The sequence below is a fragment of the Engystomops pustulosus genome, chromosome 1 (genome assembly GCF_040894005.1).
Source record: "Engystomops pustulosus chromosome 1, aEngPut4.maternal, whole genome shotgun sequence".
Lineage (NCBI taxonomy): Eukaryota > Metazoa > Chordata > Amphibia > Anura > Leptodactylidae > Engystomops > Engystomops pustulosus.
This window is the reverse complement of record NC_092411.1, coordinates 2,855,627-2,882,929: the sequence shown is the minus strand read 5'-3', so window position 1 is coordinate 2,882,929 and position 27,303 is coordinate 2,855,627. Positions and strand designations below refer to the sequence as shown.

The window sequence follows — 27,303 nt, the reverse complement described above, 5'->3', positions numbered from 1 at the left end:
GATACAGCAGGGATCAATAAGTTACTGCTTAAATGTTCATGTTGGCACTTGTCTCCAAAAGGTTCGCCATCACTGCTCTAAGAGCACCTCCATCACACTGAAGAGTCTACATAACGACCACCACCTATGTGAGTAGTTGGAGCCTTATTGACCTCTCATTGAGAGCGCAGTCACCAAACTGCTGGGACCCAGGATATCCGTCACCATCCGAAAACTCTGCGAGGTCTCAGATTAAACTTTCCAACTCTGAAGGGATAGCAGACACACCCGCCTGCCTCTCTGTGCCGCTCCGTGCCACCGGCAGCCTCACTTACTTCTCCGCGCTCCAGCGGCGTCTCCCGCTAATTGCTGCTGGACAGCCGCTGACTTATTAAAGAGCCGGCCTCTTCCTGTGACCTCTGCCGGATCTTTGTGCCTCCCGGCCCGAACGCTGCAAACAGGAACTGAACTCAGCATGTCAGTTCCGTTCCTATTTCCAGCGTTCGGGCCGGGAGACCCAGGCAGCATGCGTTGCGAGTTCATCGTATCACACTCGCAAGTGTGGAACCGGCCGTAGTGAAAAGCTGTTTTTGGTTCCTGTGCATTTATACTGAATTCCCGCTGTGACCCCGATTCCGTTCCTTACTCCGCTCCTCTGCTGCCTGTCCTGACCTTCCGGGAACCACTTAGATTCGTGTCCCAGGTGTCGGCTTACGTCATCATCCACGGTGGTCCAGTGGGTCCATTACCTCTGATCCTAACAAGCAGATCTAGGAAATTCTGCCCGATTCTAGTTTTCTACAGTCAGGCTTTTATTAGGGAATATAGTGATTCTTGTTCTGAGAATCGGGTCATCTTCTTCGTAAGAATATTGAAGCTGCTACCGACCTGCGAGTGAGGACAGTGTATATACAAACGTACATCATATATAAGCACAGACAGTATATACACACGTACAGCATACACACATCACATATATGTTACATGTGCGGCATAGTATGTATATAAGGGTGCACATTCTTCATTCTTTAGTGTCAGGCAGGATGCTGGGGCCCCGTGACACTGTGGGCCCCATAGCGGATGCTATGGCTGCTACCGCTGTAGTTACACCCCCTGGGCATCACCACACGAAACAAGCACAGTAGATGCATTAGACCTTAACAATGAGTAGATATCAAACCACTGTCAGACCAAAAGATTGTTTATAGAAAAATGTAAACAGTTCATATACGAAGCATCTGTAGTAATTAAAGGGAACCTACCACCACATACCTACTTATAAAGGCAGATTGGGTGGTAGGTCCATCTATAGGACCTGAGGCCTTTTGAGGCCTAATCCTCACATACCCACAATATTTAGCTAACTTTTATTTGGCAAATATGTAAATTTTCTAAAGCGGCTACTGGGGGGGTGGAGTAGCCGAAGCGGAGGCTACACAGTGCGGAGGCTACACCAAAAATCACATGCGCAGACGGCAGGTTTCTCAGACAAGGGCTCGCAGCTATGAGGAGCTGTGCGGAGAAGATCACAGAGAGACTCCCAGAACATAAAACTAAAAATACTGGAGACCCCAGAGCAGACGATCACAGAGAGACCCCCAGATCATAAAACTAAAAGTACTGGAGACCCCAGAGCAGACGATCACAGAGAGACCCCCAGATCATAAAACTAAAAATACTGGAGACCCCAGAGCAGACGATCACAGAGAGACTCCCAGAACATAAAACTAAAAATACTGGAGACCCCAGAGCAGACGATCACAGAGAGACTCCCAGAACATAAAACTAAAAATACTGGAGACCCCAGAGCAGACGATCACAGAGAGACTCCCAGAACATAAAACTAAAAATACTGGAGACCCCAGACCAGACGATCACAGAGAGACTCCCAGAACATAAAACTAAAAATACTGGAGACCCCAGAGCAGACGATCACAAAGAGACTCCCAGAACATCAAACTAAAAATACTGGAGACCCCCGACCAGACGATCACAGAGAGACTCCCAGAACATAAAACTAAAAATACTGGAGACCCCAGAGCAGACGATCAGAGAGACTCCCAGAACATCAAACTAAAAATACTGGAGACCCCCGACCAGACGATCACAGAGAGACTCCCAGAACATAAAACTAAAAATACTGGAGACCCCCGACCAGACGATCACAGAGAGACTCCCAGAACATAAAACTAAAAATACTGGAGACCCCAGAGCAGACGATCAGAGAGACTCCCAGAACATAAAACTAAAAATACTGGAGACTCCAGAGCAGATATTTTCCTGTCTTCTCTTCTGCTCACGACACTGAAGCATGTGTGGATCTGCTCTGTGTCCCGGGCTGGTTCTACGTGTCAGAATCAGGAACCAGAGCTGCGCCAGAAAAAGTACTTACCTCTCCTGCTTCTGGGGCAGCTCTGTTCGGAGTCCTGACCCTAACGCATAGAACCAAGAGAATGGGGCTTATTTACTAAGGGTCCGAATCGCGCACTTTCGTCGGGTTTCCCGAATATTTCCAATTTGCGCCGATTTGCCCCGGGATTTTGGCGCACGAGATCAGATTGTGCCGCATCGGCGCCGGTTTTCACGTGAAAGTAATCAGGGGTGTGGCCATCGGAAAACCCGACGGATTCGGAAATACCGCAGAATAAAAAAAAAAATTGTCGCAAGAATAGCACTCACATGCACCGGGACGAAGCAGGTGAACACCAGCGACTCCTAGTGGATATCGGGCGCACGACCTTAGTGAATCCCAGCAGAACCCAAATCAACTTCGGACAACGCGCCGCGGGATCGCGACTGGACCGGGTAAGTAAATCAGCCCCAATATATGGGATGAAAGAACCCGGGATAGTGACGCGAAAGCCTCCAATAACCAGAATCCAGAGATGGTGGAAGGGAGTTCTTTATTTCAGAAATGGGACGTGGACTAAACATTTCGGGAGCGACCTGCACCCTTCATTAGGTCCAAAATAATATAAGTACACACAACAATCTGCAGAACTCAAGGATAGAACCAAAGGCACTGTGTCCTGTTTCTGGCACCACGTAGCGCTCCTGCCGGTGCCCTGAACCTACAGGATAGGGACCATCTAAAGAAAGACCCAACCCAGGAAATACTGTTTTGTTGTTGATTCTAGGAGGAACTCATGTATTTCTATAGGCTCATTCACACAGCGCTGGTTTCCATGGCCTCGGGTGCGAGTCTGATCATCGCCAAGTAAGAGGACCTCATACTCCAATGACACAAAGGCTGCTCCAGTTTTCTAGAAAACTATTTAAAACAAAAAAAAAAGTGACTCATGTGTGAGTTCTCTGATGTTTAACAAGATATGATTTCTTAGTATAATTTTTTCCACACGTGGAACATGAAAATGTTTTTCCCGTGTGAATTGTTTGATGTTCAACGAGAGCAGATTTGCTAGTAAAACATTTCCCACATTCTAAACATGAGAATGGCTTCTCCCCTGTGTGAGTTCTCTGATGTATAACAAGACTTGATTTCTGGGTAAAACATTTCCCACACTGTGAGCACGAGAAGGGCTTCTCTCCCGTGTGAATTCTCCGATGTGTATCCAATTGTGCTTTCTGGTTATAACAGTTGCCACATTCTAAACATGAAAACGGCTTCTCCCCTGTGTGAATTCTCAGATGCGTATCCAATTGTGGCTTCAGTCGAAAACATTTGCCACATTCGGAACATGAAAACTGTTTTTCTCCTGAGTGAATTCTCAGATGTGTATCCAATTGTGATTTTAGTCTAAAACATTTCCCACATTCTGAACACGAATACTTCTTCTCCTCTGTGTGAAAACTCTGATGTATAACAAAATAGGATTTACTAGTAAAACATTTCCCACAATCGGAGCATGTAAAAGGCTTCTCCCCCGTGTGAGTTCTCTGATGTGTAACTAGATAGGATTTCCTAGTAAAATGTTTTTCACATTCGGAACATGAAAATAGCTTCTCTCCTGTGTGAATTGTTTGATGTTTAATAAGATCCGATTTCTGAGTATAACATTTCCCACATTCTGCACATGAAAAGGGCTTCTCTCCTGTGTGAATTCTCTGATGTCTTACAAGATCTGATTTTATACGAAAACATTTGCTACACTCCGAACATGAAAATGGCTTCTCCCCTGTGTGACTTCTCCCATGAATAATAAGAATTGATTTTCTAGCAAAATGTTTTCCACATTCAGAGCATGAAAATGGCTTCTCCCCTGTGTGAATTCTCCAATGTGTATCCAATTGCGATTTCAGTTTAAAACATCTCCCACATTCCGAACATTGATGTTTCTTCTCCCCTGTGTGAGATCCTCGATCCCCTCCTTGAGAGTCATTTTGCTGTAGCGTCTGTGATGAATCAGAAGATGAGACGTGTATAATAGGATCAGATGAGGGGTCTTCCCTGTGAGGGGCTGGGGGTATATCCGGGGTCATGGTCTGCACTTCATATGTAGAAGATATCAGATGTTCCTCTGAGCTCCTCATATAGTTATCTGACAAAAAAAAAAAATCTATTATTTTTTAAAAATACAATGCAAAACATGATCGGGTTCACAAAATTTGTATGAAAAATGTAATACAATTTATCAATATATGGAGGCCGAGCAATATATCACATTCTTCAACGAAAGATTTGATGGCCCCATAACCTCTTAAAGGAGTTTGCGCATTGCAGATTCCAGAGTGTGAGCGGGGACTCTCTAAGCAGAAACTTCATGATCCCTATAGTGCTGTGAGATGCTGTCGGATTGTGGCGCATCGGCGCCGGCGTGCACGCGACGGAAATGGGGGCCGTGGCCGAACGAAAACCTGACAGATTAGGAGAAACCGCTGCATTTAAAAGAAAAAAAAAAAAAAAGTGTCGCTGGACTCGCGCTTACTGAGAACATATAAGAAACTTGTCTCTGTGGGAGGAATAAGGACCCAGCCCCATTCTTTGTAATGACATGTGTAGCGTTAAAGTGGTCAAAAACTATAACCCTGTAGGTGATTTTGAGACAGTTTTTCCATGCAATGTTGTGCTTCATTTTAATGGTAAATTGTCATTGATATGTTTTGCGTTTATTTAAAAAAAAAAACATTTTAGAAAAATTCACCATTTTAAAAATTCACAGTGATCTTCTCTTCAGAATAATATGTCTGGTAAAACCATCATGTGGGGAACCCGGACAATCAGGAGGGTTCCTCATGGGATTATGGGCAGGTATGTGGTGAACTGTTTGAGGTAATTTGGCGGGAAGACTTTTCCCGCTCTTTGTTGTTGCCTCCTGGGCTGAAGTCTGCCCACTGGTAACAAGCACTTGATTTGTTGATGTCACAGACCAATGGGAGGCTGTCACTGGGGGATCTCTTCTTCTGTTCCTTGGTGACAGGGATTCATTGGCTATTAGTAAGCAGGTCACATGTCCGGGGTTTTCTTTATATATTGACAATTTAGTGCTTAGGCTCACTTTTTCAGTATTGAACCCTGGACATCTGACCGTGTTAGGCTCCTTTCACACGTTTTCTGTGCGTGCTTTTGAAGAGCAGAACTTGCATTTCTCTCTGACCCATTGAAATCAATGGGTCTTTTCAGACTTGCATTTTTTTCACACACACGCGTGGTTTTTTTTAACGCGCGTTTAAATCTCGGCATGTTCTACTTTTGCAAGTCACGCGCGTGAAAAACGCACTCTACAAGTCTATGGAGATGCATCAAAAACGCATTGCACTCTGAGACACTTGCAAGTGCAATGCGTTTTTCACACATCAATTGCCATAGAAAAGACAGAGCTCAGCCTTGAGTCCTTTCACGCGCATTTTCTGCGCATGAAAAACGCATTAAAATTGCATTGAAAACGCGCGTGAAAAACTGAGACACTGAACAAACTCTGACTGAAAACTGATTGCACTCTGATGCAAAATGTGCGTTTTTCACTCACCAAACCCTGATCGCACCGTGATCAGACTCTGACGTGATCTGCAACGCAAGTGTGGAAGGAGCCTTAGAAACAGCTTTAAGGAAGATTGTTAACGCTTTGAAATCTTCACAGTCATTTTTTTAAAATTGCAGTGAAATTTAGACATTCACAAAAGATAGATTTCCTTGAAAAGAGGCACAGAAGCTCCGCTACGACAGCCTCCGGGCGGCCCGTCCCTTATACTAGCGCTGTATCAGGACATGGGTGAGAGGGCCGGGCCCTCCGGAAGTAAACAACCGGGGCACGACGGATACGGATATAACGTACAGTCTGACCTGTGTATTACAGCCGAGACCTGGAGAAACACCTCCTGGAGCTTAGGGCTCAATTTCTACAGTGACCAACAACCAAATCAACCGCCATCAGCAGAGAGGTCACTCACATATCAGGAGACCCCAACTGGAGGGTCCGAGTGCCCCCTAGTAGTCACCTACAGCCACAACTGGAGATCCTACATCATATCACCAGGGAACTCCAACCGATTCTACATAAAGATACAAGACTACAATCATTATCCCCAGTCCCTCCTCTCCTAAAACAACCTGTTGCCCAGAGACCCCCACCTTCTGAAAATGGCCCCTCACCCGCCTACAAAACAGGTGCAAAACGTCAGCACATCCTTACGGGTGACCATGTACCGGACCACAATGACAGCAGCTACAGATAGAGCCAAGGAGACATGTTCCTGCACGTCTTCCAATGTGTTGTATCTGATTAAGTGTGAACAGCGTCCAACCACAGACCGGACCAGAGACTCCATCAACGCTTGAACCTGCACCGATCCAACATGAAGAACACAGGAAAGATCTCCCAGCACCACACAATCCTCCAGGGAGGAGAACTATATGGGAGATTTGTGTGTTACTGTTTTAATGGGACATTTCAAAACAAAAATGGAAAGAAAAGAACAGGAGTATAAACTCTAGCAGAGATTAGAGGACATCTACCTCCATGTATTGTCACCAGATACATGCTCGTTACCTTAGGGTCGGTGGACTGTCACCAGATACATGCTCGTTACCTTAGGGGCGGTGGACTGTCACCAGATACATGCTCGTTACCTTAGGGGCGGTGGACTGTCACCAGATACATGCTCGTTACCTTAGGGGCGGCGGACTGCCACCAGATAAATGCTCGTTACCTTAGGGTCGGTGGACTGTCACCAGATACATGCTCCTTACCTTAGGGGCGGCGGACTGTCACCAGATACATGCTCGTTACCTTAGGGGTGGTGGACTGTCACCAGATACATGCTCGTTACCTTAGGGGCGGTGGACTGTCACCAGATACATGCTCGTTACCTTAGGGGCGGCGGACTGCCACCAGATAAATGCTCGTTACCTTAGGGTCGGTGGACTGTCACCAGATACATGCTCCTTACCTTAGGGGCGGCGGACTGTCACCAGATACATGCTCGTTACCTTAGGGGTGGTGGACTGTCACCAGATACATGCTCGTTACCTTAGGGGTGGTGGACTGTCACCAGATACATGCTCGTTACCTGAGGGGCGGTGGACGGTCACCAGATACATGCTCGTTACCTTAGGGGCGGTGGACTGTCACCAGATACATGCTCGTTACCTTAGGGGCGGTGGACTGTCACCAGATACATGCTCGTTACCTTAGGGGCGGTGGACTGTCACCAGATACATGCTCGTTACCTTAGGGTCGGTGGACTGTCACCAGATACATGCTCGTTACCTTAGGGTCGGCGGACTGTCACCAGATACATGCTCGTTACCTTAGGGTCGGTGGACTGTCACCAGATACATGCTCGTTACCTTAGGGTCGGCGGACTGTCACCAGATACATGCTCGTTACCTTAGGGTCGGTGGACTGTCACCAGATACATGCTCGTTACCTTAGGGGCGGCGGACTGTCATCAGATACATGCTCGTTACCTTAGGGGCGGCGGACTGTCACCAGATACATGCTCGTTACCTTAGGGGCGGCGGACTGTCACCAGATACATGCTCCTTACCTTAGGGGCGGCGGACTGTCACCAGATACATGCTCGTTACCTTAGGGGTGGTGGACTGTCACCAGATACATGCTCGTTACCTTAGGGGCGGTGGACTGTCACCAGATACATGCTCGTTACCTTAGGGGCGGCGGACTGTCACCAGATACATGCTCATTACCTTAGGGGCGGCGGACTGTCACCAGATACATGCTCGTTACCTTAAGGTCGGCGGACTGTCACCAGATACATGCTCGTTACCTTAGGGGCGGCGGACTGTCACCAGATACATGCTCGTTACCTTAAGGTCGGCGGACTGTCACCAGATACATGCTCGTTACCTTAGGGTCGGTGGACTGTCACCAGATACATGCTCGTTACCTTAGGGTCGGTGGACTGTCACCAGATACATGCTCGTTACCTTAGGGGTGGTGGACTGTCACCAGATACATGCTCGTTACCTTAGGGGCGGTGGACTGTCACCAGATACATGCTCGTTACCTTAGGGGCGGCGGACTGTCACCAGATACATGCTCATTACCTTAGGGGCGGCGGACTGTCACCAGATACATGCTCGTTACCTTAGGGGCGGCGGACTGTCACCAGATACATGCTCGTTACCTTAGGATCGGTGGACTGTCACCAGATACATGCTCGTTACCTTAGGGGTGGTGGGGAGTCCTCCAATCAGCCGGCGACATCGTGGAATATCAAAGAGGGCGCGTGCATAAATTATCTTCCAGCGGAGCCAGGAGCCGCTCGGCGAGCAGCCAGGTGAGCTCCTCCAGCTCATTTGCACAAACTTATAAAGAAATTATTTCGGAGTAGCAGACATACCAGAACGTGGCAGGAGGACTCCCTCATTAACCCCTAAGGTAACAAGCACTTGGTGACAGATTACAAACCCTAAATCTGGAGGTAGATGTCCTCTAAACACCTTCACATTGGTCGTAATATCCATTCCCTTCATGACCCCCTGACCTCTGACCTGAAGGCCACAAGCAGATAAGAGCCAGAGCCTCAGCCTCACACGTTTTGGTTTTCACCCTCCGGGTGTATATAAGAGGTCTCTGTATATATCATTCTGTTGTATAAAAGATTTTTTTTAATGACCTTTTACGTGTATAAAACACTGTGAAGATTCACGTATAACAAAGAGAACGAGTCATCTCCAAAGCTCAGCATCAAGTAACTCCACCAGAAATGTATCGCCCGATGTCTACACTCTGGTTCTACCTACAAGGGAGGTGATGCCGAAACCCAGACTACACCAAGATGTCGCCTTCCCTCTAGTAACCAGCAGCGTCCGGATATACACAGAGTATAACACAAGCGCAGCTCACAGCGTCTCCCCCCGCCCCCGGTATATATGTATAGTACAAGACTGGAGACACGTCCTTCCATCTCCTGTCACCTACTCTCCTCCTGGAGGTTTCCTCCTCTGTGAGCGGTGACTACTCACCTGGGGGGACATGTGCCGGGGCGTCCTCCTCACACTCCTCACCTGGGGGGACATGTGCCGGGGCGTCCTCCTCACACTCCTCACCTGGGGGGACATGTGCCGGGGCGTCCTCCTCACCTGGGGGGACATGTGCTGGGGCGTCCTCCTCACACTCCTCACCTGGGGGGACATGTGCTGGGGCGTCCTCCTCACACTCCTCACCTGGGGGGACACGTGCCGGGGCGTCCTCCTCACACTCCTCACCTGGGGGGACATGTGCCGGGGCGTCCTCCTCACACTCCTCACCTGGGGGGACATGTGCCGGGGCGTCCTCCTCACCTGGGTGGACATGTGCCGGGGCGTCCTCCTCACACTCCTCACCTGGGGGGACACGTGCCGGGGCGTCCTCCTCACACTCCTCACCTGGGGGGACATGTGCCGGGGCGTCCTCCTCACCTGGGGGGACATGTGCCGGGGCGTCCTCCTCACACTCCTCACCTGGGGGGACATGTGCCGGGGCGTCCTCCTCACACTCCTCACCTGGGGGGACACGTGCCGGGGCGTCCTCCTCACACTCCTCACCTGGGGGGACACGTGCCGGGGCGTCCTCCTCACACTCCTCACCTGGGGGGACATGTGCCGGGGCGTCCTCCTCACACTCCTCACCTGGGGGGACACGTGCCGGGGCGTCCTCCTCACCTGGGGGGCACGTGCCGGGGCGTCCTCCTCACACGGGGGGACATGTGCCGGGGCGTCCTCCTCACACTCCTCACCTGGGGGGACATGTGCCGGGGCGTCCTCCTCACACTCCTCACCTGGGGGGACATGTGCCGGGGCGTGCTCCTCACACTCCTCACCTGGGGGGACACGTGCCGGGGCGTCCTCCTCACACTCCTCACCTGGGGGTACATGTGCTGGGGCGTCCTCCTCACACTCCTCACCTGGGGGGACACGTGCCGGGGCGTCCTCCTCACACTCCTCACCTGGGGGGACATGTGCCGGGGCGTCCTCCTCACACTCCTCACCTGGGGGGACACGTGCCGGGGCGTCCTCCTCACCTGGGGGGCACGTGCCGGGGCGTCCTCCTCACACGGGGGGACATGTGCCGGGGCGTCCTCCTCACACTCCTCACCTGGGGGGACATGTGCCGGGGCGTCCTCCTCACACTCCTCACCTGGGGGGACATGTGCCGGGGCGTCCTCCTCACACTCCTCACCTGGGGGGACACGTGCCGGGGCGTCCTCCTCACACTCCTCACCTGGGGGTACATGTGCTGGGGCGTCCTCCTCACACTCCTCACCTGGGGGGACATGTGCCGGGGCGTCCTCCTCACACTCCTCACCTGGGGGGACATGTGCCGGGGCGTCCTCCTCACACTCCTCCTCATCCCTCACACACGTCTCTTCTTTTATGGCTGCACCGATAATGTCCACATCTTTCTCCTCATCCAGAAGCTGAGAAACAAATATTCTAATAGTCAGAAGATGCTGGAGAAGAGGCCGGGAATCCAGCGCTACTTATCTCTGAGGAACATGGAGAAGATCCAGAGCACATGTCATGTCTATGCTCCATCCTCCAGGAGAAGACATCTAATACTGAGGAGCAGGAGGTGACAGCCGTCTACAGCTCATAGGGAGAGACATCTCCACCTACCTGATCCTCCTGTGCAGGACGGGGACATCTCTCCGGGGATCTGCTCTCCCTGGATGGAGGGACTGTAGGGATCACATACACAGACTGAATTCCTTCTTCTATACAGATAATACAGAGGGGACACGTGTCTATAGTCCTGTCTATTACCTGGTGATGCAAGGCTCCGCGGCTCCTGGTAGCGCTCCTTGTGTCCTTCTACATACTCCCACTCCTCCATGGAGAAATAGACGGCCACATCCTGACACCTTATAGGAACCTGACACACACAATGGCTACAGTCATCCCCCGGAGCCTCCATTACTGGATCATGTCCCAGCATTCCCAGCAGTGTCACCTCTCCAGTCAGCAGCTCCGTCATCTTCATGGTCAGTTCTAGGATCTGGTCATGTATCAGGGGGTGAGGCCGGGGGATGGGGCGCAGGGGTCCCCCCCATTCTTCATACACAGGGGCCGGACAGCGCTCACTAGACGTCTTCTTCACTAATGTGTAATCCTGGTTATGGGGAGACAGCGGGATAATATCCCCACATCCATGTCCCATCCCCCACCACCACATGATATGGGGGGCTCTCACCTCTCCTGTCAGCCGGTACAGGATCTCTAGGGTGAGGCGCAGGACGCTCTCCGCCATCTTGTCCCCCCCTCTCTCCATCCTGGATGAGTCGCTCCGGAATATTCTCCGATATAGAAGATTCTGGATTGTAAGAACCTGAGGAGGAAGAAGAGAAATCCAGAGACCGGAGGAGATTACAGGGAAGATGTAGTGTCCCCCCCGCCATGTGCAGTCCCATGTAATGTCCCCCCCGCCATGTGCAGTCCCATGTAATGTTCCCCCCCGCCATGTGCAGTCCCATGTAATGTCCCCCCCGCCATGTGCAGTCCCATGTAATGTCCCCCCCGCCATGTGCAGTCCCATGTAATGTACACCACCCCGCCATGTGCAGTCCCATGTAATGTCCACCACCCCGCCATGTGCAGTCCCATGTAATGTCCACCACCCCGCCATGTGCAGTCCCATGTAATGTCCCCCCCGCCATGTGCAGTCCCATGTAATGTCCCCCCCGCCATGTGCAGTCCCATGTAATGTCCCCCCGCCATGTGCAGTCCCATGTAATGTCCCCCCCGCCATGTGCAGTCCCATGTAATGTCCCCCCCGCCATGTGCAGTCCCATGTACCCCCCCCCCGCCATGTACAGTCCCATGTAATGTATACCCCCGCCATGTGCAGTCCCATGTAATGTCCCCCCCCCCCGCCATGTGCAGTCCCATGTAATGTCCCCCCCCACCATGTGCAGTCCCATGTAATGTACACCCCTCTCCTCCTCCAGCTTGCAGTCCCATGTAATGTACACCCCTCTCCTCCTCCAGCCTGCAGTCCCATGTAATGTACACCCCTCTCCTCCTCCAGCCTGCAGTCCCATGTAATCTACACCGCTCTCCCCCTCCAGTCCCATGTAATGAACACCCCTCTCCCCCTGCAGCCTGCAGTCCCATGTAATGTACACCCCTCTCCCCCTCCAGCCTGCAGTCCCATGTAATGTACACCCCTCTCCCCCTCCAGCCTGCAGTCCCATGTAATGTACACCCCCTCTCCCCCTCCAGTCCCATGTAATGTACATCCCTCTCCTCCTCCAGCCTGCAGTCCCATGTAATGTACACCCCTCTCCTCCTCCAGCCTGCAGTCCCATGTAATGTACCCCCCTCTCCCCCTCCAGCCTGCAGTCCCATGTAATGTACCCCCCTCTCCTCCTCGTGCCTGCAGGCCCATGTAATGTACACCCCTTCCTCCTCCAGCCTGCAGTCCCATGTAATGTACCCCCCTCTCCCCCTCCAGCCTGCAGTCCCATGTAATGTACCCCCCTCTCCTCCTCGTGCCTGCAGGCCCATGTAATGTACACCCCTTCCTCCTCCAGCCTGCAGTCCCATGTAATGTACACCCCTCTCCTCCTCCAGCCCCATGTAATGTACACCCCTCTCCTCCCTCCAGCCTGCAGTCCCATGTAATGTACCCCCCTCTCCTCCTCGTGTCTGCAGGCCCATGTAATGTACACCCCTTCCTCCTCCAGCCTGCAGTCCCATGTAATGTACACCCCTCTCCTCCTCCAGCCCCATGTAATGTGCACCCCTCTCCTCCTCCAGCCTGCAGTCCCATGTAATGTACACCTCTCCTCCTCCAGCCTGCAGTCCCATGTAATGTACACCTCTCCTCCTCCAGCCTGCAGTCCCATGTAATGTACACCCACTCTCCCCTCCAGCCTGCAGTCCCATGTAATGTACACCCCTCTCCTCCTCCAGCCTGCAGTCCCATGTAATGTACACCCCTCTCCTCCTCCAGCCTGCAGTCCCATGCAATGTACACCCCTCTCCTCCTCCAGCCTGCAGTCCCATGCAATGTACACCCCTCTCCTCCTCCAGCCTGCAGTCCCATGTAATGTACACCCCCTCCCCTCCTCCAGCCTGCAGTCCCATGTAATGTACAGCCCTCTCCTCCTCCAGCCTGCAGTCCCATGTAATGTAGAACCCTCTCCTCCAGCCTGCAGTCCCATGTAATGTACATCCCTCTCCTCCTCCAGCCTGCAGTCCCATGTAATGTACACCCCTCTCCCCCTCCAGCCTGCAGTCCCATGTAATGTACACCCCTCTCCCCCTCCAGCCTGCAGTCCCATGTAATGTACACCCCTCTCCCCCTCCAGCCTGCAGTCCCATGTAATGTACACCCCTCTCCTCCTCCAGCCTGCAGTCCATGTAATGTACATCCCTCTCCTCCTCCAGCCTGCAGTCCCATGTAATGTACACCCCTCTCCCCCTCCAGCCTGCAGTCCCATGTAATGTACACCCCTCTCCTCCTCCAGCCTGCAGACCCATGTAATGTACACCCCTCTCCTCCTCCAGCCTGCAGTCCATGTAATGTACATCCCTCTCCTCCTCCTGCCTGCAGTCCCATGTAATGTACACCCCTCTCCCCCTCCAGCCTGCAGTCCCATGTAATGTACACCCCTCTCCTCCTCCAGCCTGCAGTCTCATGTAATGTACACCCCTCTCCTCCTCCAGCCTGCAGTCCCATGTAATGTACACCCCTCTCCTCCAGCCTGCAGTCCCATGTAATGTACACCCCTCTCCTCCAGCCTGCAGTCCCATGTAATGTACACCCCTCTCCTCCTCCAGCCTGCAGTCCCATGTAATGTACACCCCTCTCCTCCTCCAGCCTGCAGTCCCATGTAATGTACCCCCCTCTCCTCCTCCAGCCTGCAGTCCCATGTAATGTACCCCTCTCCTCCTCCAGCCTGCAGTCCCATGTAATGTACACCCCTCTCCTCCAGCCTGCAGTCCCATGTAATGTACACCCCTCTCCTCCTCCAGCCTGCAGTCCCATGTAATGTACACCCCTCTCCTCCTCCAGCCTGCAGCCCCATGTAATGTACGCCCCTCTCCTCCTCCAGCCTGCAGTCCCATGTAATGTACGCCCCTCTCCTCCTCCAGCCTGCAGTCCCATGTAATGTACCCCCTCTCCTCCTCCAGCCTGCAGTCCCATGTAATGTACATCCCTCTCCTACTCCAGCCTGCAGTCCCATGTAATGTACATCCCTCTCCTCCTCCAGCCTGCAGTCCCATGTAATGTACACCCCTCTCCCCCTCCAGCCTGCAGTCCCATGTAATGTACACCCCTCTCCTCCTCCTGCAGTCCCATGTAATGTACACCCCTCTCCTCCTCCAGCCTGCAGTCCCATGTAATGTACACCCCTCTCCTCCTCCAGCCTGCAGTCTCATGTAATGTACACCCCTCTCCTCCTCCTGCAGTCCCATGTAATGTACCCCTCTCCTCCTCCAGCCTGCAGTCCCATGTAATGTACACCCCTCTCCTCCTCCAGCCTGCAGTCCCATGTAATGTACACCCCTCTCCTCCTCCAGCCTGCAGTCCCATGTAATGTACACCCCTCTCCTCCAGCCTGCAGTCCCATGTAATGTACACCCCTCTCCTCCTCCAGCCTGCAGTCCCATGTAATGTACACCCCTCTCCTCCTCCAGCCTGCAGCCCCATGTAATGTACGCCCCTCTCCTCCTCCAGCCTGCAGTCCCATGTAATGTACGCCCCTCTCCTCCTCCAGCCTGCAGTCCCATGTAATGTACCCCCTCTCCTCCTCCAGCCTGCAGTCCCATGTAATGTACATCCCTCTCCTCCTCCAGCCTGCAGTCCCATGTAATGTACACCCCTCTCCTCCAGCCTGCAGTCCCATGTAATGTACACCCCTCTCCTCCTCCAGCCTGCAGTCCCATGTAATGTACACCCCTCTCCTCCTCCAGCCTGCAGCCCCATGTAATGTACGCCCCTCTCCTCCTCCAGCCTGCAGTCCCATGTAATGTACGCCCCTCTCCTACTCCAGCCTGCAGTCCCATGTAATGTACCCCCTCTCCTCCTCCAGCCTGCAGTCCCATGTAATGTACATCCCTCTCCTCCTCCAGCCTGCAGTCCCATGTAATGTACATCCCTCTCCTCCTCCAGCCTGCAGTCCCATGTAATGTACACCCCTCTCCTCCTCCTGCAGTCCCATGTAATGTACACCCCTCTCCTCCTCCTGCAGTCCCATGTAATGTACACCCCTCTCCTACCCCAGCTTGCAACCCCATGTAATGTACACCCCTCTCCTCCTCCAGCCTGCAGTCCCATGTAATGTACACCCCTCTCCTCCTCCTGCAGTCCCATGTAATGTGCACCCCTCTCCTCCTCCAGTCTGCAGTCCCATGTAATGTACACCCCTCTCCTCCTGCAGTCCCATGTAATGTACACCCCTCTCCTCCTGCAGTCCCATGTAATGTACACCCCTCTCCTCCTGCAGTCCCATGTAATGTACACCCCTTTCCCCCTCCAGTCTGCAGTCCCATGTAATGTACACCCATCTCCCCCTCCTGCCTGCAGTCCCATGTAATGTACACTCCTCCTCTCCTCCAGCCTGCAGTCCCATGTAATGTACACCCCTCTCCTCCTCCAGCCTGCAGTCCCATGTAATGTACACCCCTCTCCTCCTCCAGCCTGCAGTCCCATGTAATGTACACCCCTCTCCTCCTCCAGCCTGCAGTCCCATGTAATGTGCACCCCTCTCCTCCTCCAGCCTGCAGTCCCATGTAATGTACACCCCTCTCCTCCTCCAGCGCGCAGTCCCATGTAATGTACATCCCTCTCCTCCTCCAGCCTGCAGTCCCATGTAATGTACACCCCTCTCCTCCTCCAGCCTGCAGTCCCATGTAATGTACACCCCTCTCCTCCTCCAGCCTGCAGTCCCATGTAACGTACACCCCTCTCCTCCTCCAGCCTGCAGCCCCATGTAATGTGCACCCCTCTCCTCCTTCTGGCGCTGTACACACCTGTGGATAATCCTTGCTGCGGTTTCTTGTGGTTACTAGCTATGGGTTGGCTCCCGGAAAAGAACAGATGACTCAATAAGCTCCGCCCACTTGTTGTCACGTGTTAAGTGAGACTCTAAAACTGCTTATGGATAGTGTGACATCACGGGAAGGGGCGTGTCGCAGTGAGGGATAAGAGGCGTGCCTCTCATCTTGCAGGGGGAGGGGCAGGAGTGATGTCTGATCACATGTGTGTATGGAAGGAGGAGCAGCCAGAGAACTGCTACAGGAGATGGAGGTTACATGGGACTGCTACAGGAGATGGAGGTTACATGGGACTGCTACAGGAGATGGAGCTTACATGGGACTGCTACAGGAGATGGAGCTTACATGGGACTGCTACAGGAGATGGAGCTTACATGGGACTGCTACAGGAGATGGAGCTTACATGGGACTGCGTGTTTGGGTGAATGGGATGTTGCTTGCAACATTTTAATGCACTTCTTCACATGTAGCCCGGCTCCTCCTAGTGCGCTGGGGGAAGGGGTTGCACTTTGAAGGGAGCTACTCCTGTCTCCTGGCTTCTCCTCTGCCTCTCCTCTCTGCTGCCCGGCTCATCCCTCTGTCTCCTAGCTTCTCCTCTGCCTCTCCTCTGCTGCCCGGCTCATCCTTCTGTCTCCTGGCTTCTCCTCTGCCTCTCCTCTCTGCTGCCCAGCTCATCCCTCTGTCTCCTGGCTTCTCCTCTTTCTCTCCTCTCTGCTGCCCGGCTCATCCCTCTGTCTCCTGGCTTCTCCTCTGCCTCTCCTCTCTGCTGCCCGGCTCATCCCTCTGTCTCCTGGTTTCTCCTCTGCCTCTCCTCTCTGCTGCCCAGCTCATCCCTCTGTCTCCTGGCTTCTCCTCTTTCTCTCCTCTCTGCTGCCCGGCTCATCCCTCTGTCTCCTGGCTTCTCCTCTGCCTCTCCTCTCTGCTGCCCGGCTCATCCCTCTGTCTCCTGGCTTCTCCTCTCTGCTGCCCGGCTCATCCCTCTGTCTCCTGGCTTCTCCTCTCTGCTGCCCGGCTCATCCGTCTGTCTCCTGGCTTCTCCTCTCTGCTGCCCGGCTCATCCATCTGTCTCCTGGCTTCTCCTCTCTGCTGCCCGGCTCATCCCTCTGTCTCCTGGCTTCTCCTCTCTGCTGCCCGGCTCATCCCTCTGTCTCCTGGCTTCTCCTCTCTGCTGCCCGGCTCATCCCTCTGTCTCCTGGCTTCTCCTCTCTGCTGCCCGGCTCATCCCTCTGTCTCCTGGCTTCTCCTCTCTGCTGCCCGGCTCATCCCTCTGTCTCCTGGCTTCTCCTCTCTGCTGCCCGGCTCATCCCTCTGTCTCCTGGCTTCTCCTCTCTGCTGTCTGGCTCATTCCTCTGTCTCCTGGCTTCTCCTCTGCCTCTCCTCTCTGCTGCCCGGCTCATCCTTCTGTCTCCTAGCTTCTCCTCTGCCTCTCCTCTCTGCTGCCCGGCTCATCCTTCTGTCTCCTGGCTTCTCCTCTGCCTCTCCTCTGCTGCCCGGCTCATCCTTCTGTCTCCTGGCTTCTCCTCTGCCTCTCCTCTGCTGCCCGGCTCATCCTTCTGTCTCCTGGCTTCTCCTCTGCCTCTCCTCTCTGCTGCCCGGCTCATCCCTCTGTCTCCTGGCTTCTCCTCTGCCTCTCCTCTCTGCTGCCCGGCTCATCCCTCTGTCTCCTGGCTCCTCCTCTGCCTCTCCTCTCTGCTGCCCGGCTCATCCCTCTGTCTCCTGGCTTCTCCTCTGCCTCTCCTCTCTGCTGCCCGGCTCATCCCTCTGTCTCCTGGCTTCTCCTCGGCCTCTCCTCTCTGCTGCCCGGCTCATCCCTCTGTCTCCTGGCTTCTCCTCGGCCTCTCCTCTCTGCTGCCTGGCTCATCCATCCATCTGTCTCCTCTGCCTCTCCTCTCTGCTGCCCGGCTCGTCCCCATACTGATGCTCGGGAGAACTGCAGGAGATTGTCTTGACCATGTCTACATGCCTAAATGCACTGAGTTGCCGCCATGTGATTGGCTGATTAGAAATTAAGTGTTAACGAGCAGTTGGACAGGTGTACCTAATAAAGTGGCCGGTGAGTGTATAATGCGCTGTGCGTGGAGTCACTAAGATCCTGCACCCGATATCCTGCATGTGTCGCTTCCCCGCTCAGGTCCCTGGAGTTCACCTTCTTCTTCCTGGTGCATGTAAGTGCATTGTCCGTGTATAATGCGCTGTGCGGGGAGTCACTAACATCGTGTGCCCGATATCCTGCATGTGTCACTTCCCCGCTCAGGTCCCCGGAGTTCACCTTCTTCTTCCCGGTGCATGTAAGTGCATTGTCCGTGTATAATGCACTGTGCGGGGAGTCACTAAGATCCTGCCCCCGATATCCTGCATGTGTCGCTTCCCCGCTCAGGTCCCCGGAGTTCACCTTCTTCTTCCTGGTGCATGTAAGTGCATTGTCCGTGTATAATGCGCTGTGCGGGGAGTCACTAACATCGTGTGCCCGATATCCTGCATGTGTCGCTTCCCCGCTCAGGTCCTGGAGTTCACCTTCTTCTTCCTGGTGCATGTAAGTGCATTGTTCGTGTATAATGCGCTGTACGGGGAGTCACTAAGATCCTGCACCCGATATCCTGCATGTGTCTCTTCCCTGCTCAGGTCCCCGGAGTTCACCTTCTTCTTCCTGGTGCATGTAAGTGCTTGGCTTGCGACACAAATTTGAATGTTAAATCCCGCGCTTAGTCTGAATCCATCGGAAAAGCCGGCGCCAATGCGCCAAAATCCGGTCGCGTATGCCAAAAACCCTTCTTAATGTGGCGCACATCGGAATTCGTCCGATATTCCGACGACAGTGCGGCCCGAGGACCCTTTGTAAATGAACCCCAATATCTTTTCCATTCATGAATATTGAGGATGAAAATACAATTAAAACAAATTGCCCAAATTGTACCACAGATTTTGCCATTTACCTATTCTTATTCCCTATGAGCAGCCACTGGTACAACGTGTCCCGAAACTTATTTGGGTGTTTTTGGGTGATAAATCTGGCGCAGTATAAGATGGTCTAGTCCTTCATTTCACCATCTATTAATTAGCGCAGTTTATGGCAGATTCGCATTAATATGCAGCCACTGTTCATACATCTAATGTTAAAGACATGGAGACTCTTCAGATCTTTCCTCCCTTGACCCTCTACCCCTCATTTTATACAACTTGATGGAAACCTCATTTTAATCTCAGCCCAGCATTTGTCTGCCCTGAGCACCCGCCACACATCTATACATAGTCTGGAGATCATAATTAGAGGACACACAATTCCCTAAATATCTAGGTCGTTGTGTAGTCCTATATATGAACATATCCTAACTTGAAGTAAACAGTCCAATTGTGGAGCAGCACAGCGAGTATACTGGATCAAGTCCAATGGTGGGTGCTCGCCTCCAACAAACCCGATCGACCGGTTTGTAAGGTCAGATATCCAAAAGAATGCAATGAGGCAGCACTCCGGCAAGTATAAAGGTGAGATTTATTCACCCATGGCAAAATAAGGTGCAACGTTTCAGCTCATCCATAGAGCCATGCTTGATATAAGTATTTTCCTAGCACTTCCACGACGACACCTGACAGGACGGATTCCCTGCTTCTCCAGGGGCAGAAAACAACTTGGAATTGATTTTAAAGGGTTTCTCAGATGTTTCCTGTCCCTGGGATACTTGGAATCCTGCGGTCCCAATGTGGAAGGAGCAGTCGTGTCGCAGTAACCGACCTGGATCCTAGTTTCTGTGGATCTGGCACAGGGTTGGTGGGTTGCCACAGGGAACAGGGATTACTACTACTAGGGGCATTATTACTACTAGTTACTGAGGGCGCTGTCGCTACTGTATATATGGGGTGCCGATACTACTGGGGGCACTATTAATGAAACCTGTCAGCAGGGACCTCTTTCTTATGCAGGAGATGGGGCGCATGTGGACACGTAATCACTAATGATGAGTGGACCCGAACAGTATGTACTCAATTTGGCAAGTATCGGTACACAAGGACCGGGAGACTGAACAAGTGCTGGTGTTTGGGCACTTTCTCTGTAGACCCATCACTCCTGTGATTCTTGTGGCTTCTCCCAATGTGGACCAGGCCCTCTGTAGTATCTCTGAACATGGCAGACGATACTACGTCTGGTACAGACTTCTGGTGACTCCTCTTCCCACTGGTCATGGCCATGATTGGATTAGACTTTCATAATCCATATTCCCGTTCATCAGTAACATTCGGATGATTTATTATTACTCTATTATTTATACTGTGTTTCACAGGGAAACCTTAGGATTTTTCTGCCTTATTGGAGGACTTCATCCCTACTCCGATTACAATCCCTAGGGAGGAACACTTCAATCACCTCTATGCTCTGAACATAGTTCGGTGTCTTCTTAAAGAAAAGGGTCCACACTAAGATTTTGTACTCCCAACCAATGATTGTTGTTCTGGTTGTCGCAGAACCGTAGATATTCTAAGGAAAAATTGCAATTGAGCAGGAATTTCGATGCAGCTCGATGGGAGATATTCTTCTGTATAGAAAGAATGACCAGAGAAATGTGCCCCCCCTCCTCTTCCAGCTGAAGTCATTATGGAGCAGGAGGAGGAGGGAGCTGCAGGGAAGAGGGAGCTGACAGATGCAATTGACAAAAGAGATTCATATCAGGAAAATGCTAAACGTGAGAAATTGGGACCAATGTAAAGTCATATACAACAGATGAGAAGAAGAAATGTAATGTCACCTGTATGTGCAGTCGCTGTATCTCCTCCGAGTTCCATCACTCAGCAGGTTTATTACATTTCTTCTTCTCATCTATTGTGTATGACTTTCCCTGAGGATCCCCTCCCCCGGGGGCTTCCGTCCTTTCTAAATTGTATTGTTATCATTATTTTTTTTCTGGAATAATAAAGATCCGAATATTTTTGGTATTGAATTTCTTTCCCTTTATTCTGAAGATAAATGAGAATTGTAGAAATTATTAATGTATTTCGCTTTATTAAAGTACAAAAAAAAAAAATAATTTCCTCCGATTCCTCCATGTGAGGTATAAAAATAAAATAAAAATTCTACTATTGAAATGTTTAGATACAGAATGATGCCATTTATTCTACAGTCTAGGACACCTCAGTGGTGGGATACAGTCTAGGACACCTCAGTGGTGGATAGAGTCTAGGACACCTCAGTGGTGGATAGAGTCTAGGACACCTCAGTGGTGGGATACAGTCTAGGACACCTCGGTGGTGGGATACAGTCTAGGACACCTCGGTGGTGGGATACAGTCTAGGACACCTCAGTGGTGGATACAGTCTAGGACACCTCGGCGGTGGGATACAGTCTAGGACGCCTCGGCGGTGGGATACAGTCTAGGACGCCTCGGCGGTGGGATACAGTCTAGGACGCCTCGGCGGTGGGATACAGTCTAGGACGCCTCGGCGGTGGGATACAGTCGAGGACGCCTCGGCGGTGGGATACAGTCGAGGACGCCTCGGCGGTGGGATACAGTCTAGGACGCCTCGGCGGTGGGATACAGTCTAGGACGCCTCGGCGGTGGGATACAGTCTAGGACGCCTCGGCGGTGGGATACAGTCTAGGACGCCTCGGCGGTGGGATACAGTCTAGGACGCCTCGGCGGTGGGATACAGTCTAGGTCCCCTCGGCGGTGGGATACAGTCTAGGACGCCTCGGCGGTGGGATACAGTCTAGGACGCCTCGGCGGTGGGATACAGTCTAGGACGCCTCGGCGGTGGGATACAGTCTAGGACATTCCAGTGATCGGATACAATCACCGTGGTAGCGGTGATTTGGGATGCAGTCCAAGACAGTGACACCAAAGTTTAGTCCAAAACAGGTCTCGCCTGCGTTTATTCCAGCAGCAGGTATAAAATAAAACAGCCTTTACATACAGGCATCAAAACACAAAACAAAATCCTACCTGTCTGGGTGCTAACTAAACAGAGTTCCTCTAACTCGCCACTAAAATATAAAGGATGTCGCTGCTCCAGGCACAGGGGTCAGGGCTATGTGCGCTCTCCAGCCTCGTCTTAGAGCCAACACTCTCAGCTCTGCTCGGCAGCTTTATCCCCTCTGATTAGGCTGCTCCCACCACCTGTGTCCAAGGTGCGGGACAACACAACCTCAGCATTAAGGCCTTGCATAGTAGGAAACCCAGGGGAAACATACCACCCATCCACAATTAACCCCTTCAGTGTCTCACAGCTTATACACACAGCGCTGGTTTCTGTGGCCTTGAGTGTGAGTCTGAAAGTGACCACTGTCATATGTGAGTTCTCTGATGAGCAACAAGATATGAGTTCTTGGCAAAACATTTCCCACATTCTGAGCATAAGAAGGGCAGCACTCCTGTGTGACTTCTCTGATGAGTAACAAGACTTGATCTGTGAGTAAAACATTTCTCACATTCTGAGCATGAGAACGGCTTCTCTCCTGTGTGAATTCTCAGATGTTTATCCAAAGTTGATTTCTGGCTAAACATTTTTCCACATTCTGAACATGAGAATGGCTTTTCTCCTGTGTGAATTCTCCAATGTCCATCCAACTGTGATTTATTGCTAAACGATTTCCCACATTCTAAACATGAAAACGGTTTCTCCCCTGTGTGAATTCTCTGATGTTTATCCAATTGTGATTTCTGGTAAAAACATTTCCCACATTCTGAACATGAAACTGGCTGCTCACCTGTGTGAGTTCTCTGATGTGTATTAAGATAATATTTGGTGAGAAAACATTCCCCACATTCTGAGCATGAATACCGCTTCTCCTCTGTGTGAGTTCTCTGATGTGTAACTAGATAGGATTTCCTACTAAAACATTTTTCACATTCGGAGCATGAAAATTTCTTTACCCCTGTGTGAATTGTGTGATGTTGAATCAGACTCGATTTCTGAGTAAAACATTTCCCACATTCTGAACATGAATAAGGCTTCTCTCCTGTGTGACTTCTCTGATGTATAACAAGATCCACTTTTACTTTAAAACATTTGCTACACTCGGAACATGAAAATGGCTTCTCCCCTGAGTGACGTCTTTGATGTTTATCCAATTGTGATCTGTAGGTATAACATTTCCCACATTCCGAACATGAAAATGGCTTCTCTCCTGTGTGACTTCTCCGATGATTAACCATATCTGATTTCTGAATGAACCGTTTTCCACATTTGGAGCATGAGAATGGATTCTCCCCTGTGTGAATTCTTTGATGTATATGCAAATTTTCCTTCTGTTTAAAAGATTTACCACATTCTTGACATGAGAATGGCTTCTCCCCTGTGTGAATTCTCAGATGTCTTACAAGACCTGATTTTGTACGAAAACATTTGCTACATTCAGAACAAGAGAAGGGCTTCACTCCTGTGTGAATTCGCTGATGTCTAACTAAACTTGATTTCAAATTAAATAGTTTCCCGCAATCGGAACATGAGAATGGCTTCTCCCCTGTGTGAATTCTTTGATGTATATGAAAATCTACCTTCCGATTAAAAGATTTACCACATTCTTGACATGAGAATGGCTTCTCCCCTGTGTGAATTATCTGATGTTGATTAAGTACTGATTTCCTGTTAAATGATTTGCTACACACTGAACATTGATGTTTCTTCTTCCCTGTGTGAGATCCTCGATCCCTTCCTTGAGAGTCATTTTGCAGTAGCGTCTGTGATGAATCAGAGGATGAGACGTGTATAATAGGATCAGATGAGGGGTCTTCCCTGTGAGGGGCTGGGGGTATATCTGGGGTCATGGTCTGCGCTTCATATGTATCTTGTGTGGAACCAGGATCATTACAGGCAGAAGACATCAGATGTTCCTCTGAGCTCCTCGTGTTGTTATCTGACAAAAAATAATAGAATGTGAAACTAAATACAAATGTGGAAGACTTGTAGGTAAATTATTAAGCAACTCAAGGGAGACAAGACATTGCCGTCCATCATTAGACCTCAGAGACCCATCTGACCACATCTGCCCCATCCTCCTCCTGTCTCTACACTGTTTATACTGGACAGTGGGGGGGGGGGGGGATAGAGCCGCGCGAGGGCCTGTTTCCGTGCACAGAGCCGCGCGAGGGCCTGTTTCCGTGCACAGAGCCGCGCGAGGGCCTGTTTCCGTGCACAGAGCCGCGCGAGGGCCTGTTTCCGTGCACAGAGCCGCGCGAGGGCCTGTTTCCGTGCACAGAGCCGCGCGAGGGCCTGTTTCCGTGCACAGAGCCGCGCGAGGGCTTGTTTCCGTGCACAGAGCCGCGCGAGGGCTTGTTTCCGTGCACAGAGCAGAGCGAGGGCTTGTTTCCGTGCACAGAGCCGTGCGAGGGCTTGTTTCCGTGTACAGAGCCGTGCGAGGGCTTGTTTTCTGTGAAACAAATTGTACTTTCCAGTGATTGTATCTAATATTCCAAGCCGTGAACAGGGAAGTGGGAAAAAATTCCAAATGTGGCCGTTCACTTTTTGTCCCAAATGACGCCTGCACTTTATTCCTTAGGTTGGTACGATCACAGGGAAACTAAATTTATAAAAGGTTTTTATTAATTTAAAAAATGAAGACCTTTGGTAAAAAATAAAATTCTTAAATTTGTCATCTTCTGGCAATACTATGTTTCATACTACAGCGTACGGAGCTGGGGGAAGGGTAATTTTTTGCAGGATGAGACGACTTTTTTCATTGCTACCATTTTGGGGACTGTACAATTTTTTTATCACTTTTTATGAGTTGCGAAATGGTAAAAAAAAGTGGTGATTCAGACATTTACATTATGGGATTCAACACGAGGAATAGACTTTTTTTTATTTTTTGATAGTTCCAGCATTTTGGGATGCAGTTATTTCCGATATTTATGATTTCATTTACTTTTGTATAAGTTCGAGGGGAAGGGGGTGATTTGAACATTTAGGTTTTAAAAAAAAAAAAAAAATTTTTAATTTATTTTTTTACTTATTTATTTTTTAGACTAACTCTTGAGTGCCTGATATCTATTACAAAACCGCATTATTGCAGTATATGGGAGATTTGCCAGTGAATAACCTGCCTGGGATTCTAGTATACAATCCCAGCCACTATAGTAACTGATCGCTACTCCTGTGAGCGGTGACTACTCTCCTGGGGGGACATGTGCCGGGGCGTCCTCCTCACCTGGGGGGACGTGCCAGGGCGTCCTCCTCACCTGGGGGGACATGTGCCGGGGCGTCCTCCTCACCTGGGGGGACATGTGCGGGGGCGTCCTCCTCACCTGGGGGGACATGTGCCGGGGCGTCCTCCTCACCTGGGGGGACATGTGCCGGGGCGTCCTCCTCACCTGGGGGGACATGTGCCGGGGCGTCCTCCTCACCTGGGGGGACATGTGCCGGGGCGTCCTCCTCACCTGGGGGGACATGTGCCGGGGCGTCCTCCTCACACTCCTCAACTGGGGGGACACGTGCCGGGGCGTCCTCCTCACACTCCTCATCTGGGGGGACATGTGCCGGGGCGTCCTCCTCACACTCCTCACCTGGGGGGACACGTGCCGGAGCGTCCTCCTCACACTCCTCACCTGGGGGGACACGTACCGGGGCGTCCTCCTCACCTGGGGGGACACGTGCCGGGGCGTCCTCCTCACCTGGGGGGACACGTGCCGGGGCGTCCTCCTCACCCGGGGGAACACGTGCCGGGGCGTCCTCCTCACCTGGGGGAACACGTGCCGGGGCGTCCTCCTCACACTCCTCACCCGGGGGGACATGTGCCGAGGCGTCCTCCTCACATTCCTCACCTGGGGGGACATGTGCTGGGACGTCCTCCTTACACTCCTCACCTGGGGGGACACGTGCCGGGGCGTCCTCCTCACATTCCTCACCTGGGGGGACATGTGCTGGGACGTCCTCCTTACACTCCTCACCTGGGGGGACACGTGCCGGGGCGTCCTCCTCACACTCCTCACCTGGGGGGACATGTGCCGGGGCGTCCTCCTCACCTGGGGGGACATGTGTCAGGGTGTCCTCCTCACACTCCTCACCTGGGGGGACATGTGCCGGGGTGTCCTCCTCACCTGGGGGGACACGTGCCGGGGCGTCCTCCTCACACTCCTCACCTGGGGGGACATGTGCCGGGGCGTCCTCCTCACACTCCTCACCTGGGGGAACATGTGCCGGGGCGTCCTCCTCACCTGGGGGGACACGTGCCGGGGCGTCCTCCTCACACTCCTCACCTGGGGGGACATGTGCCGGGGCGTTCTCCTCACACTCCTCACCCGGGGGGACATGTGCCGGGGCGTCCTCCTCACACTCCTCACCTGGGGGGACATGTGCCGGGGCGTCCTCCTCACACTCCTCACCTGGGGGGACATGTGCCGGGGCGTCCTCCTCACACTCCTCCTCATCACTCACACACGTCTCTTCTTTTATGGCTGCACCGATAATGTCCACATCTTTCTCCTCATCCAGAAGCTGAGAAACAAATATTCTAATAGTCAGAAGATGCTGGAGAAGAGGCCGGGAATCCAGCGCTACTTATCTCTGAGGAACATGGAGAAGATCCAGAGCACATGTCATGTCTATGCTCCATCCTCCAGGAGAAGACATCTAATACTGAGGAGCAGGAGGTGACAGCCGTCTACAGCTCATAGGGAGAGACATCTCCACCTACCTGATCCTCCTGTGCAGGACGGGGACATCTCTCCGGGGATCTGCTCTCCCTGGATGTAGGGACTGTAGGGATCACATACACAGACTATATGTATTATATATACAGATAATACAGAGGGGACACGTGTCTATAGTCCTGTCTATTACCTGGTGATGTCAGGCTCCGCGGCTCCTGGTAGCGCTCCTTGTGTCCTTCTACATACTCCCACTCCTCCATGGAGAAATAGACGGCCACATCCTGACACCTTATAGGAACCTGACACACACAATGGCTACAGTCATCCCCCGGAGCCTCCATTACT

At 51.9% G+C, this 27,303-nt stretch overlaps 2 protein-coding genes across 2 annotated transcripts in view; one reads left to right on the top strand and one right to left on the bottom strand.

Annotated features, from left to right (window-relative positions):
• Window positions 1–27,303, top strand: part of LOC140085330 (uncharacterized) — a 309,037-nt gene that overhangs the window by 34,586 nt on the left and 247,148 nt on the right. The window lies entirely within an intron of this gene.
• Window positions 1–27,303, bottom strand: part of LOC140114036 (uncharacterized) — a 43,652-nt gene that overhangs the window by 15,010 nt on the left and 1,339 nt on the right. Inside the window, exons 2-12 of the mRNA XM_072132678.1 lie at window positions 27,149–27,257; window positions 27,003–27,064; window positions 26,692–26,803; window positions 22,660–24,227; window positions 16,361–16,399; window positions 11,334–11,708; window positions 11,147–11,255; window positions 11,000–11,061; window positions 10,689–10,800; window positions 3,286–4,478; window positions 3,097–3,242 (exon numbers count right to left, since the gene is read on the bottom strand). Coding sequence (XP_071988779.1) covers window positions 3,097–3,242; window positions 3,286–4,478; window positions 10,689–10,800; window positions 11,000–11,061; window positions 11,147–11,255; window positions 11,334–11,708; window positions 16,361–16,399; window positions 22,660–24,227; window positions 26,692–26,803; window positions 27,003–27,064; window positions 27,149–27,257 — 3,887 coding nt within the window. The remainder of the gene's footprint in view (window positions 1–3,096; window positions 3,243–3,285; window positions 4,479–10,688; window positions 10,801–10,999; window positions 11,062–11,146; window positions 11,256–11,333; window positions 11,709–16,360; window positions 16,400–22,659; window positions 24,228–26,691; window positions 26,804–27,002; window positions 27,065–27,148; window positions 27,258–27,303) is intronic.